The sequence below is a fragment of the Salarias fasciatus genome, chromosome 23 (assembly GCF_902148845.1).
Source record: "Salarias fasciatus chromosome 23, fSalaFa1.1, whole genome shotgun sequence".
In the NCBI taxonomy this organism is placed as follows: domain Eukaryota; kingdom Metazoa; phylum Chordata; class Actinopteri; order Blenniiformes; family Blenniidae; genus Salarias; species Salarias fasciatus.
In genome coordinates, this window is record NC_043766.1 from 32185661 (window position 1) to 32200798 (window position 15138).

The 15138-nt window shown below is 47.9% G+C and overlaps 1 protein-coding gene across 2 annotated transcripts in view; it reads left to right on the forward strand.

Moving 5' to 3' along the window:
- exoc2 (exocyst complex component 2) overlaps positions 1-13521 on the forward strand; it is a 55267-nt gene extending 41746 nt beyond the window's left edge. The window contains exons 13-28 of one of the 2 annotated variants that reach the window (XM_030082463.1): positions 245-369; positions 673-741; positions 819-976; positions 1052-1173; positions 2355-2416; positions 3149-3229; positions 3559-3618; positions 4249-4310; positions 4392-4461; positions 6004-6120; positions 7479-7620; positions 9676-9731; positions 10378-10500; positions 11552-11613; positions 11975-12034; positions 12984-13521. In XM_030082463.1, the coding sequence (XP_029938323.1) occupies positions 245-369; positions 673-741; positions 819-976; positions 1052-1173; positions 2355-2416; positions 3149-3229; positions 3559-3618; positions 4249-4310; positions 4392-4461; positions 6004-6120; positions 7479-7620; positions 9676-9731; positions 10378-10500; positions 11552-11613; positions 11975-12034; positions 12984-13077 (1463 nt within the window). In that variant the 3' untranslated portion in view covers positions 13078-13521. The remainder of the gene's footprint in view (positions 1-244; positions 370-672; positions 742-818; positions 977-1051; positions 1174-2354; positions 2417-3148; positions 3230-3558; positions 3619-4248; positions 4311-4391; positions 4462-6003; positions 6121-7478; positions 7621-9675; positions 9732-10377; positions 10501-11551; positions 11614-11974; positions 12035-12983) is intronic. The other variant, XM_030082464.1, reaches the window with a different exon arrangement.
- The last annotated feature ends 1617 nt before the right edge of the window (positions 13522-15138 follow it).

Here is a 15138-nt window from a genome sequence, read left to right on the forward strand (position 1 = left end):
CACACACACACACACACACACACACACACACTGCATGCCGACCGAGGGGGGCTTCCCCTGTGTGCGTCTTTCACTGTTCGTGTACAAAACTTTCTGCTTTGTTGTTGTTGTTGAGGGGAATCTCTTTCTGTCGGGCACAGCAGTAACGTAACAGCAGACCGCCGTCTTCCGGGAAGCAGCAGGAAGTCTGAATGAAGCCCGAGTCGTCACCTCGCGGCTGAACGTGTGTGTTCCTCCGTTTCAGCGTGGCGCTCCGAGACCCCGCAGCAGGTGCAGTTTGTGGAGAAGCTTTCGGACGTGGTGATCGGTCAGCTGCCCAACTTCTGGAAGCTGTGGATCTCCTACGTCAACGGAAGCCTGTTCAGCGAGGTGAAGAACGCAGTGCACCTGCCGCTAGGCCTCATGGGAATTATGGCCATTAAGAAAACCCGAAAAACAGACCAGTTGGACGCATTGGCGTTTTTAAAATGAGTTGATTCTTCCATTGCCTGACAGCAGTAATTTAGCAATGCTTTGATCGTATGTAAAACACAGAATTGTTGATTCCTTCCTTTAAATTTTTATTTTAATATCTAATACCAAATTTAAGAAAGTGCACTGCATGTCTTCTGACTCATTTTCGGTTGTGTGACTTGATTTATTCCTCTGTTTTTTTGTTTCTCGCCCCTGCAGACCGGCGAAAAGTCTGGACAGGTGGAAAAATCTAAGAAGAACGCCAGGCAGAGGCAGAACGACTTCAAAGTACGCCGCGGGCCTTTTCCGACACTTTGCTGTGAAGGCGAGTGCTGCGTTCGTTCACGACGCCGTGTGTTCCGCAGAAAATGATCGAGGAGTTGACCAACCGGCTGGTGAAGCTGATCCGCGGCGCCCTGCTTCCCGCCACGCTGCCCCAGGCGGAGCTCGGCCTGTACGCCGGCTGGGAGAGCAAGACGGAGCTGACGGGCGCCTGGCTCACTCAGATCATACACACCGTCAGGTCCGAGCAGCGTTCGGCCGCGTCCGTCCGACGACGCGCCTCCCCGTTTCTGACATCTCCTCCCGTCCTCTGCAGAGGCTGCCACGACGCCCTGTCCGCTCTGGAGATCCCCAACGACATGCTGCAGGTGATCCAGGACCTGCTGCTGGACCTGAGGGTCCACTGCCTCATGGTGACGCTGCACCACACCACGGAGGGTGAGAGCGGCCGGCGGGGTGTCTGATGATACAAGAAAATCAAGATTTCAATCAATTTAATCATCTCTCACGTGAAAATGTGTCGCATTTTCATTTTAGAGAAGTTTCATGTTTGCACAGAAACTGACTTGTTTAAATTTTACTGATTAAACTTCACACAACAACAGATTCAGGATGGAAAGGCATCTCTTCTGTGTTTTCAGCATGTTGTCGTGTAAATGTGAAACTGCTCTGAAATGAAAACTATGTAGTTTTCATGTGAGGCCATCAGTGGGCGGCCCTGTTTGTCTGTGGGAGTCGAGACGCTGTGGAGGCAAGCGTCGCCGTTCTTGTCCGTCTGAGCAGAAAAACAAGTCAGTGTGGCCCAGAGCAGTTCCGTCGCAGCGGTTCTGGAGTGTAGCACGGAGACAGAGCATGTTGAGAAAAGTTAAAAAGTTGCCCCACCCCCGGGTCACATGACAATGGAGTCGAAGCGTTTTCAAAAAGTTGTGTTTTTCAGAGCCTCATGTTGGAACATCTGAGGAGCAGAAGTGCAAATAAAACACCAACAACTTCTAGTTTAAAAAAAAAAAAATTCCTCCTGCTTTCTCACATCTCTTTCCTATTATGTTGAAAGAACCTTATTGATACGGGTTTTTTCTGAACTCATGTAGCCCATTTCCAAAATCATCTTAAATCCTCCTGCTCTTCCATGTTGTTAGTAAAGAGTGGAGATCCACATACTTTACATATGAAACTGAAGACGTAGCAGACCTTCACCTCCGATACAGTAGCTGTTTGAGACGGCGAGTTGTGCCGACAGTAGAGGGACGTGTCTGTCTTTGGTGGCCACCGTCCTCAGCTGCCGCCGGTGGCTCGTACAGTCTGCACAGGGCTGTAACGGAGGAAGTGTGATGAGACTAAAAGCAGACGCGCTGGGTTTCACTTGTGGTGAGTTTTGGTCATTTTGAGAAGAGTGACTGGTTTTCACTTAAACCTCCTCTGCTTCTCCTCCACTTCACACGTTGCATCAAACTGCGGTCTGAGCACCAAGACTTGGAAGTGTGTGGTTTTACCACTCACCTTTATTTTGTTTTGTTTTTTTTACCGTATTGACGAGGCATTAAAGATTCGGTTTTAGCTGTGAAGCAGGTTGAGGTTTCCTGCTCTTCACTTGACATTTGTGTTTTTGGTCCCGTCAGATGTGAGACGGCTCGCTGAGAAAGAGGACTGGGTGGTGGACAATGAGGGAATCACCAGCCTGGTGAGTGTGGCGTCGCATGAAGCAGCTCTCCCTTTATAATAAAGAGCGAGAAGAAATCTGACTTGGAGTTGAACTTGCATTTGTTTGAGCTTTCAAACAGCAAAAGAAAGATGACATTGTTTACTCATTCAGCCCAGTGCGTAAAAATATCACCATATTTTCACACCATGCACCGTTCATAGAACCTCTTCCCACTATAGACTATAAACCGATATCCATATATGCTGTATATAGTACACATTGCATATAAATATAGCTATATATAAGTATAAACACAATACTTTTCAATATAATATTCATTCTTGTCACAATGAATATGAAGAGAGCCTCCATTCACATACTGTATTTATATATATATATATATATATATATATATATATATATATATATATATATATATATCACACTCACACATACACATACATAATATAACTGTCAATATTTAGAAAATATAACTGTCAATATTTAGAAAAATGCCAAAACTTAAAATATGTTTTTTTTAATACGCTGAATCAATAGAATGAAATATGCCTAGATCTAGTTCTCATGTCCAGTGATAGTTGTGCCTTAAAACATTTAAAGTTTGGTTTTCGGTGGCGTTTATGAAGTAAAGAGTTGTGCGTGCGTGTGCGCGCGCTTGTGTATGTGTGCATGTGCGTGCGTGCGTGTGTGTTGTCAGGTGAATTGTGCGCGGTGTGACGGACGCGGTTCCTGTTTCTGACTCTCTTGCAGCCCTCTCAGTTCGAGCAGTGCATGATCCAGATGCTGCAGTCACTCAAAGAGCCTCTGGACATCAAAGCGGGAGAAATCAATGTAAGACGCCAGCGTGTGAGCGCCGCTGGCCGTGAAGCAACCGGAGTTACAGACGTGTGCTAATTGATTCATGTAAACTTTGTCAGTTTGTAGGTTTAAAACACAGACTGGACGACGTCTCTGTTCGTTATGTGACGTTGAAGTAACGCCTCTGCTGTACATTAGGTGGCGGTGTTGAGTCTTTTCTTCACCTCTTATCACAATTTTGTCTCTTTCCACGTACTCGACTGGGTCCAGTTTATATCTGCTTATCACATAGAACACACCACTGTGTATTTGTCAAAAGCCTTCCGCTGTCCTCCTTTAATGGGGCTTTTCCGCTTCTTCAGGTGTTGCAGCTGGACCAGGTCCAGGACCAGGCTGCAGAGCTCAGTGTGAGCATCATGAAGGTGAGCTCTCACTAAGTCACTCCTTTAAAAATGCACTCCATGCGGATTTTGCAGTATTGTGTCAAGTAGGGATGCGCCGATACCAGTGTCGGGGTCTGATCATGCACTGAGTACTCGTGCTTGTGAAAGCTCCACAAGTGTCGCGTGACGTTGTGCTTCAGCAACGTCAGCAGCAGGTTGACAGGAGAGGACGAGCGACGTCCTCGGGTTGGAGATTCTTTGATGTTAACAAAAGTACAACACAGGAACACTTATCCTTTAGAGAAGTGTGAAGTCTCGGCCTTGAGAGTTGGAGCTGTGTTTCTTTTGCTGCATCTGGAGTGAAAAACAGTTTGCGGTTCAACTTCTAATCACTTCGTTTGGCAAATCCTGTGGAAAATACAGGAGAAGACATTGAAGAGATGTGAAGACGTACGATCAAAATCAGTGGTGTCAGTTGAAGAGACGACTGATCACGTCACAGGTCACAGGACAGCCGAACATGAGAGGCAGGTAGAGCCATGCTGTAGAAAACCCGCTGAGACACAGGAAGAACATGCAAACTCAGCCCGAAAAGCAAACCCAGCTCATCCCGTTCCGGTCAGGAGGAATGCGTGACGCGTCGGTTTTGTGTCCATGTGTTTCATCCAGGTGTTCATAACCTGCTTGGAGCAGCTGAGCACGAAGTCGGATGGAGACGGCGAAGCCTCCCAGTAAGCGCCTCCTCGGTTTGTTCTCCGTTCATCTGCTCTGACTGTGGAAACATGTTGAAAACCCCTCCTGTCCGTCTGCAGCAGCATGTCGGTGGACCTGTCCTCCCCTGATCACTTCTCTGGCATCCAAGAGGGCTTCACTCCCACATCTGTATGTACATTTTTCTTTTTTCTTTTTTTTTTTTTTCGTAGATATTTTCATTTCCTATAAACTGTTTTGAGGTTTATACACTTAAAATCCCGCAACCAGACAAGCGTGTGTGTGTGTGTGTGTGTGTGTGTGTGTGTGTGTGTGTGTGTGTGTGTGTGTGCGTGTGTGTGTGTGTGCGTGTGTGTGTGCGTGTGCGTGTGTGTGTGCGTGTGTGTGTGTGCGCGCGTGTGTGTCACTCATCTGAACCACTACATGTCATCGGGCTGTTTCCGTGTTGTGGACAAGAAGCAGATACGTCCTTGTTTCCTGTAAGTTGTTTGAGATGTTATTGAAGGAGGTTGAAGCACGAGGGAGGAGGAGGAAGAGGAGGAGGAGGAGGAAGAGTAGGGTGTAGAGTGCTTCTGGTAAAGGGAAATGGAGCAGGGTGCAGATGGGGTTTCCCCGCGCTTTTAGCAGCAGGGGTTAAACAGACTGAACTGACCTCGCCGTTTACCCAGCGCTCATCTCCGCACCTCTGATTCCAGGAGCTCCTTTAAAACGGTTTTTGCTCCTTTAGATCAATTTCCTTGAAATCCAGAACGACCAATGAAAACACGAGACGGTCCGTCACAGCTGAGACCGTGATGTGACTGTCTGAAGCACCTGCTGGCTCAAAGCAACAAAACACACCAAGTGTATTTATGTTCCAGCGTTGTGTTGGAAGTGAGCTTCCTACTCTTATGCAGGGGTCAAGTTCAGGTCATTGGGAGTCGCCTCTTCCAATGGGAAACCAACTTCAAACGGGGGTGAACATCGGTCAGACAGCGTGTGTGCACTGTCACAGCCCGCCTGCAGTGCCGTCAGAGCCCACCAGGGGGCCACAGCCGGCACTCTGAGAGACACAGGTGGCCACACAGTGGTGCAGTGGTTTGCTCTGCCTCCTCACAACCAGAGCGTTCCAGTTGAAGTCTGAGCCAGAGCATCTGTCTGTGGCTGTTTCCTTCCGGTATCCATGAAGGCTGCAGGCGACTCTGAACGAACCAGACGTACAAGTCAGCGCCCACTTCTCACTGCTGTCTCGCTCCGCTGTTGGCTTTAAGCCCTCTGCGTGTCCGTTTACACGGGAATTCTGGTCGGAGTCCCTCATAACACAACTTTCAGAACATGGCTTTTAGGAGAGGCTGCAGCTCTTGTGTCCATGGAGAACACTGCAGCTGGTCCTGCACCGCGGCCGGAGTCAGCAGTTCTTCTGCACATGCTCAGTAGATCAACTGTCAGGTCCTGTAGGTAGCATTAGCAGCCTCAGATAAACTTTAGCTTTCATCTGTAGAGAATTCTGCTGCTTTCGACTTGTTTCCAGTTCAGCTGAGTGTTTTTCTGGCTGCTTCTTCGTCTGGTGACAGAGCATCTTCCTCCCTCTAACTGTTCAGCCGAACTCAAAGAGTAAATCAGACATGACATCGACACGAATGTTTTTATTCCCATTGCCTGTTAAAGTAACTGAAGTGTGTGTGTGTGTGTGTGTGTGTGTGTGTGTGTGTGTGTGTGTGTGTGTGTCTGCAGGAGCAGCGTCTGCTCATCATCCTCAGTAACTGCCAGTACCTGGAGAGACACACCTTCCTCAACCTGGCCGACCACTTTGAGAAGCACGGCTTTACCGGCACCGAGAAGATCACCCGGGTCAGTATCTGTGTGTGTGTGTGTGTGTGTGTGTGTGTGTGTGTGTGTGTGTGTGTGTGTGTGTGTGTGTGTGTGTGTGTGTGTGTCTGCTGGGCTCTTCTGAGCAGAGTTATGACTCGCTTCATTAAAGAAAATCAAAGGTCATTTCATCTCACAAACTCAGTTTCACATTTTCACCCCTTTCTCTTTTTATTACACACACACACAAACACACACACACAGAGTCACATAGCCTCACACAATGACTAATTGCTGAATCACAAAGCAAAGAAGTGCTCGGTTAGTTTTCCTGTAAAAACAGATCATAGTTGTTTTATTTTTACTCAGTCTGCCTCTGATGTCTGATCAATACTTCAACAAAAACATGTTTGTCCTCTTCGCAGGCTTTAGTTGAAATAAGCTGAAAAACTGAGTTCTCCCATTCATGTGTGACAATACTGTGAACAGTTCAGGAACACATGACCTTGAATTAGAAAAGGAAAAAAAAAAAAACCATCAGTTAATTAAAAGATGGTGTTAAGATTACTCATCAATGTGACATCCTTCCACATTAGAGGAATCGATGGTTGTCACTTCGGCTTGTTTCCCTCCCAGTGGTGTACTCGAAAGCCATTGGTAGTTGGAAATTTCAGTCTGTTTCACTGTCGCTCCAGGATGAACTGATTACACCCGTAATGTCCTCTTTGGGCATACACTGGGGAAAAAAAGAGAGAGAATTTCTCTCTCAATGTTGCGTCACATTTATACATATTTAAGTTTTCAGTCCATAACATAAAGCATTCAATCAGTCAAAAACAGTCGGTTCAAAAGTTGAGTTTAAAGTCATTGTTGAAGTTTCAGCAACTTCCTGCAGCCACTGATTTCTGACCAGAGCGTCTCGATCGGGACTCAAACCAGAGAAGGAATTTCCTTTTTGACCTTGTTGGATTTTCTTTCAAAATGAAGTGACATGTAGACCAATTTAATACAACTTCTGTGTTAAAGATACAGTTTTCAAACTGAAAATAAAGCTGAATTATGTGAATAATCACAATAAAAAAAAATCAATCTATCAATCTCGATTAATGTGATTAGCTCTCACAGCTAGATATGGTTAGATTCATGTTGTCATTGTGGGTTGTGCTGAATTTCGATCAAAACATGAACCTGATCTTTTTTTCGATAAAATGTGTTTAAAGTGAATATTTTCCTGACGGATGTAGATCTGGTTCTGGTTTTGTTCCTGGTTCGTCTCTCAGAGTGACGATTCGCTGTTTTCTTTCTCTTGACTCCATTTGTGCCGTAAACCAGGAACGCTTGGCTCGTTCCTGAAGAAGGTGTTTTTGGCCGTAACGTGCCGTCTGTCCTCGCCCTGCCAGGTGAGCGTGGACGCCGTGCGGGAGCTGGACCGGAAACTCTTTGAGGCGTACATCGAGCGGCGAGCCGACCCCATCGCCGGCTCCCTGGAGCCCGGCATCTACGCCGGGTACTTCGACTGGAGGGACTGCCAGACGCCGTCAGGTAGCCCCGGCCCGCGTGCTATTCCGTTCTCTCCTGAAGTGGAACTTTTCTGAAACGAAATTGCTGAAGTGATTTAATTCCTCTTGAAACGTTGTCGTATAAACGGGGCCCTGATCCAGTCCGGGCGTCGCAACCTTTATGAGGAAAACACAACATTTTTTTGTCATTTTTAGAAAACACAGCTCACAACATTTTCTATGAACTTTTACAAAAGAAAAAACAATAATAATTGTGCATTTTGAGTTGTTTGAGGTTTTATGATTTAGAAGAGTGACTTTTTTTTTCTACATCTTTTTCAGTTTTTCCGATTGTAGATGTTTTCGCTGTTCAGTTTGATCTCTTATCAGAAACTTTTAATAGACCTAGCCATTTTTAGTCATTTTAAGTGATTTCATTTAATTAATTATACTTTTTTTTCTTTAACCAGGTGAGTTCATTCAGAGCTTATTATCATTCTAAATAACGGCCTGAGGGGGGTTATTGGGGGTCGAGGGTCATGCTCAGGGAGCCACAGTGAGAAAGAAACCACACACACCCAGGGAGAACATGCAGACTCCACACAGAAAGGCTCGAGGGTTCAGGGGTTTGAACCGGGACCTTGTTGCGGTGCGGCGAGAGCGCCAACACCACCACGTCCACTTTGTTTCCATTCATTTGCTGTTTTTGTTTGTTTTTTTTCCCTCCTTTGTGCCTTTCCAAATGACTTTTCTTTTATTTCTTTTTTCGCTGTCTTGCCATTTTCCCTTTTCGTGTTTATAATTTTTTTTTTTTTCTGCCCCTTTGTAACCAATCTCCGCCGCGTCTGCTCTCGTCTCCTCCCTCCCACCCAGTCTTGATAAAATGGGGTTTTATGAGCGATGGGGGAAACACCCGCAGCAGCCACTGACTAGTCCTGGTAAATATCAGCCAGCCGCCGGCGGACCCGCAGCATGGGAACGCTGCGTCTCGGGCCCGATCGGGCCTGCTTGTGGTCACATGTGTCATGTGTGGAGTACGGCTCTTTGAGGGCTTACTGTAAACGCCGCTCAGATCATACTGTCCCCCCCCCACCACCCGTCGCAACTCGGTGGCGGCCTTTGCTTTGAGCTGTAGGTGTGCAGCTTTGTCTCTTTCAAGCACCAGATACTCTCCAAACCCAGGTGAAACCTAAATGTGAATGTGTGGTTTACCTTTGCACAGGATGTGAAGCAACATGTCAGAGTGTGTGTGTGTGTGTATGTGTGAGCGCCCGGGGAGTGTGTTTTCACATGGGCGACACGGAAATAGAAGCTGATCTCCCTGAGCAGCGGGAAGCCCGATCCAGGCTGCTGCTGCTCCGGCGGCGAGCCGGGTCTGGTTGTGAAAGAGGAACATTCTGGACTCCAAACCGCACTGCCAGGATCTGATACTTTCACTCTTTGCGTCGGCGTGCGGGCTGCTGCGAGACGTCAACAATCTGGTTTCACTACTTTCTTTTGGGTGTTGCTGGTTCAGGCGCACCGAGACGCTCCGGGTGGAAACGCCGGCGCGTCGAGAAATGGCCGCGACTCGCGGCGGAGTCACAGGAGAGCCGTTCTCTCTTCAGGAGTGTGTCCATGGAAGGTCTGGGACCGTTCGTGACCACCGTGAGGTTGAGGTCTGGACTCTGTTCTGACCAGTCAAACTGGATCCTCCAGCTCTTCATGGACCTGCTCCGTGTTCTGGTCCGTCTCCAAACCGTTCACTCAAAGCAGAGCGTGAAATGGCCTCTCCCTGGAACCGAGGGGTCGAGTCCAGCTCCCCAAAAAAAAAACAAGCCCAGGCCCGAATCCGCCATGTTGAGACCCAAACATGAAGCATTTCTACATGAAGGGGAAAAACACACAGCACATCAATTACAAAGTTCTGACTCTTTCAAACTACACTTTCCAAACATGCAGACACTTCCTTTCTTTAATTTAGATTCATCTTCAATCTTGTTGAATTGTCAGACTCATAATTCTACTTCAGCCTCAAAGGTTTTGTTGTTGATTGTTTCTCTGGACTCAGTTCCTGATCTCTTTTCTTTCTTCCTGTGATTCCGTCTCTTTCTCGCAGGAGTCAGGAACTACCTGAAAGAGGCTCTCGTCAACATCATCACCGTCCATGCTGAGGTACGAACTCACACAGGATGTGTTTTTCTACACCGGCGTTTGTTGGGATGTTTGATTTGCTCGGATCAGAACATCTCCGATGCAGACGACACTCGGTTCTACATATCAGTGTCACTGAATGACCGCAGCCCGTCATACCCGCTGAGTACAACTCAGTTTTCAGTGCCAAAGAAGAAAGGTCAAAGGTCAGCCGGCGCTCAGCCACTTCAAAATGTGTCTTCTGCTCTCTGAAGCCGTGACCGGTCCCAGCCTCCTGCCCAGGCAGGCCTCTCATCCGACACAGGACCAGGTGGAGTCTGGCACACAGGAGAGACCCTGCAAGTCTGAACTGAGGGAAACAAATCCCAGTTTTCAGTTTTGCAGTTTTTTTCAGTTCAGCTTTATTCATATAGCGCCAATTACAACATACCCGGTAGTCATTTCTCAACATTTTTACAGAGAAAACCCAACAGATCCCGTTTGCAGACAAATCTGTCCCAACATGTAAAAATCCAGCTGCCTGAGCTCTTTTACAGGTGTTAACACACACCGAAGATAGAACAATATAAGGACGGCACATGACTCTTCCTGTTTTCCTTTAAACTTTCCCTCCTTTTCTTCTTCTTTTTTTCACTTTTGTGTTTCTTTTCCAATTCTTCCCTCTCAGGTTTTCACCGTCTCCAAGGACCTGGTTCCCCGGGTTTTGTCCAAAATTGTTGAGTCGGTTGCGGACGAGATGTGTCGTCTCATGCAGTGTGTGTCATCCTTCAGCAAGAACGGAGCTCTGCAGGTATACACACACACACACACACACACACACACACACACACACACACACACACACACACACACAGTGTGTCGGTGGTTCGCTGCTGTAGCCTAAATACTGGTATCAGCAAGTAGCTTTAAAAAAGTGGTATTGGAGTGTCCCTGCCCGACTTCAACCAAATCTCAAACACGTCAGTGTGAAGAACACACACTTCCCTTGAAACGCAGGTGAAACGGTGACGATTCTTTGTGTTTTGGAGGCCTAGAAAAAAAACAGCAGTGTGTGTGTTTGTTTGGTTTCCTTCCAGCTTCTTTCATTCAAGTAACCTCAAGTTTAAATATTGCGTACTTTAATAACACTTCACCCGAACCTCACCCTCACCTCAGAACACTCCCACATGTCACCCTGATGAGCTCCAACAAGAACTTCAACCCAGCGAAGTGGGAGTTAGCGTATATATGCATCGAGTGATGAAGACGAGCCTTCTCTGAAGGAGGTTCAGTATAATCGTAAATCAGACTGCAGTCCCGGAGCCCGACGCAGAGTTTGATCTGCAGGCCTCTGCTGCAGCTGCCTTCACTTCCTGCTCGCTCTGGGCTTGCCTCGTCCTCGGCGAGAGCGACGCGGCTCCGCCGGGTTCGGCTGGTGCGACTGACTCGGTCGCTGCAGAACGTTCATCTGAGCATCAGCGAACCAGAACCTTCTAGGTTTACTGTTGCTGGGGATTTCTGCTTGTCCTTGCGTGTGAGTCCGCTCCCCTTAGTCTGAGTGTGTAAGCAGATGTAGATACCCTGCAATACTCACCTGTACACACACACACACACACACACACACACACACACACACACACACACACACACACACACACACACACACTCATACCACGACCCTGACTCATAAGTGGACCCTCTCGCCCGAGCGAGGGGATTCACCTGTCGTTTCTTCAATGTCGTATTTCTCCTCTGACACCAACGGCTGTCAGTTGGCGGTGATGGCTGGATTTGATCTTTACCGTTGTTCTCCTCTGTGAACCCTCATCCCGCCCCGCCCCGCCCATCCTCCACCCATCCAGGCCCGCCTCGAACTCTGCGCCCTGAGGGACGCCATATCCACGTACCTCAACTCTGACAGCAAGTGAGTCCTGCACACGCACACACACACACACTCACTCACACACACACACACACACACACACAGTGCGTTCCCAGAGACAGGAACCCACACACACACACGTGTCCCCCCGCTGATTTACGGCCGCCAGTGTCACACGGACATAAATCTTCGCAGTCGCACATCCCTCACTGCAGTCCCTATTTATGTTAGTTGGTGGCTTTTGGAGAGGAAGTGAAAGTAATCTGGTTGTGTCGTGTGCATGCGTTGTGGTGTGTCAGTGGGGCGCTGTGCATGAGTGTATACACCCAGAGACCCGTCCTGAACTGCGTCCTCTGGCCCTCCGCTGTTCCTCATTAACTGTCTTGACTGTTTTCGCCCGCAGCGCCAGCTTCAAGCTGGCCCTGGACGCCCTGCCTCAGCTGCACAGCGGAGCCGATAAAAAGTGAGTCCTCTGATCGGCTGCTCAAGCAAAACAAGGAAAAAACGCGTATGAAGGTCCCGAATTGTGCAAAATTCTCTTCATAACGGCTTTCTGATGTGTCCCCTCCGGAGGTAGTGGAGAAAGTCTGACGCCTTCCCTGAAAAACCCTCTGGGTTAGCAGGAGCTAGCGTGAACTACTCGTTAGTAACTTTGACAACAAATATAACCGAATTCAGTAACATATTCAGATTAACTGACCATCTCCAGGAGCCTCTCCGGCTCTCGGTCAGATTCCGCTTCAAACCGGCGGATCAGCAGTGTTTCTTCGACATTATATTCGCCGTTCAGCACCTGAAAGCCGCATCTTCTCCAGGGTTGCCAGATCTGACTCACCGTTTCCAGTGCAAACACAAACACAGCGTGCGCTCATCTCTCACATCTTTATTGAACAGAGCTACAGCAAACGTTGACCCTCCTTCAGCAGCAGTCTCCTCCACCGCCATCTTCTAGAAAGCTTGTGGTCAGCCCGCACACTCGGCTTCGTCCACAGCGGACGTCCACACCTGTCTTTGATTAACGGACTGGTGGTCAATCTAAGGGTTTCGGTGATTTCTCAGGTCTGAGCAGCTCCGCGCTTTGGTCTTATCCTCAATTCGTTAACCGCCAAGTCAGTTTGCTTTTCCCCCTCCACACCGTGAATGTGCAGTGGATCTGATAACTCAAGGCGTGCAGCGCTACAACTGTTGTGTGGGTTTGTTTGAAAGTGAAAATGCATCATTCTTGAGTTTTCGCCTCAGAAAAGTTGCATCTTGAACCATGTAGTTGGCACTCGTTTTCCGTACTGAAACATGATCCATCGATTTACAAAAAAAACAAAAGAGAACAAAGGGAATTTTAAAGTCTTCTCAGCTGATGTTCGACGTTTAGCTGATTGATCGGCGCCTAATGCATTTGTTGCCTCTGCTTTCAGGTTGCTGGAGGAGCTGCTGAACAAGTTCAAGAGCAGCATGCAGCTCCAGCTCACCTGCTTCCAGCCTTCTTCCTACCAGCCTGTCAAGAGATGAACTCGGTCCACTCCCCTCTGACTCCAGACCTGCCCGCTCTCCCGCCGTCTTATCTGTGGGCGCTCATCTACTGAGCTTTATCTAATCTCATCAGTTCTCACTTTGTTCGCTCTCACTTCTTAGCGTCACTTTCATTTTGTGCTTTTCTGTAGAGAATACTCATCTGATCCCGAATCCGCCACATGAGTTAATTTCATTGTTACTGTGCAGGACAGTCCCGTCTGCCACGGTTATGCTAATCATTCACGGCCACTCGTGTAGCTCGTAGTAAATGTGCATGTGCCCGATTATTTAGGAGCTCTGCAGTGGTATATTCACCTTGCTTGACCTGGAGCGCTTGCTCAGACTGAAATGAGTGCCAGAATATTAAAAAAAAAAAACAGTTGAAAATGAAAAGTTGTTCTACATGTTCTGCATTGTGCCATCTGTGTTACCCAATGAAATATAATAAACGTGAGCGTTAAGATGATGTCATTGTCTGAAATTAATCTACCGGGTGGAGTTCGTATGCCTCACATACGCCACGGGTTTGGGCTTCGACGGCTCCTGTTATTGGAAGAGTGATGCTGATGCCAGCGAGCTCCTGGTACCACGACCTCTCACAGTTCCTCCATCTCGTCCAAGGATCCATTTCTTTCTAGAAGAGCTAACGTCCAGATTTCAGAGCGTCTTCCTCCGCCGCAGCTTCAGCTGCTTTATCACATCACTGCATGCAGCAAGTGTCAGTGACTGAGAGCAGCGGAGATTTTGGCGGGTGGGCGTGAAGTCGGTTGGCATTTGTGTTCAGTTTGGTTAAACCGGCAGGCTGGGTTATTCATCTCTGGAGCTCCAGCCCGCCGGCGGGCCTCCGTCTGCCTGAAGCTGTGAGGGCGGAGCGGGGAGCCCCGCGGGGCGTGTGCCGGGCGGAGGCGCCGTGGTCTGGGCCGTTACTGGGAGTATTGAACGGCCGAGCCGGATCCCTGAGAGAGGGAGAGAGAGAGCCGGCGGCGTGGGTGAAGGCCTCAGCAGAATGAGGGCTGTGGTCGGTGGCGTCTCCCCTGTTCAGATATGACGGCAGCGAGCTCGCCGGGTTCAGCGAGGACGGCGCGGCCCGTCTGCGGTCGTAGCTTCGAGGTGCGAGAGGCTCGCCGCTCTTTGAGTAATCATTTTCTGTTTGCCGTCTTCTTCTTGGTTTCCCATCGGTGTGAAGGGGAAAGCCTCGCGCAGCAGCCCAGAGCTGTTTTGGTTGTCTGCGTTCTAAACTTAGCTCTCCATCCTCCCACGGATTCATTCATAAAATAAGTTCAAAGCCCCAAACCTTACCCACTCTCCGCCGGCAGTTTACAGTAACCGAGCTGACGGAGGGGAGTTTTTTTTCTTTTTTTTTTTCTGTTTTGTTTTGTTTTATTTTTCTTCACTCTGCTGCCTTGAGGAGGTGAGAAAGCGTGCGGCGTTTGATCTGCCTGGCATGTGAGTGGGTAAGGAAAAGGTTGGAGAAGTTTGACACGTCACAGAAAATGTCTTTGAGCAGATTAATTGTAACTGTTCTGGAGGCAGATGTTGTGCAGCTGTCACTCAGAAAAACCGGCAGGCGTTGCCAGACAACACCGTTTACACACTGTGTGCGTACATATCTGTTCGCAGTCTGTATATCATTCAAACCATCGTCTTCAGTCTGTTTAATGACACAACCAGGGTTTGTTTTTTCTCTACATACATTTATAGATATATAACCATATTGTTTGTGTGCAAAACAGTCTGTTTCGTTGCACTTTGTTGTTCTTGATGGGATGTCAGACAGCCTTTCACGACGCTGCATTTGTGACAAATGACAATAAATTTGAATCCTGACCCTAAAAAGTCACCTTCCATTGCCGCTGTCCTCCCTGCTGTTAATACTTAGAAATTTATTGCAAAAGGTGATTTGATTTTAAGATTTTATATCTCATCCTCCCTCACTTGCTTTCATTTTTGTATATGTTGTGTCTTATCTTGTTCTATTGCATTCTAACCTTAAATTGAAAACATTCGCCTTTTGTTTTGGTGCCCGGTGATGACCATTGAATTATGTTCAGTGTTGTG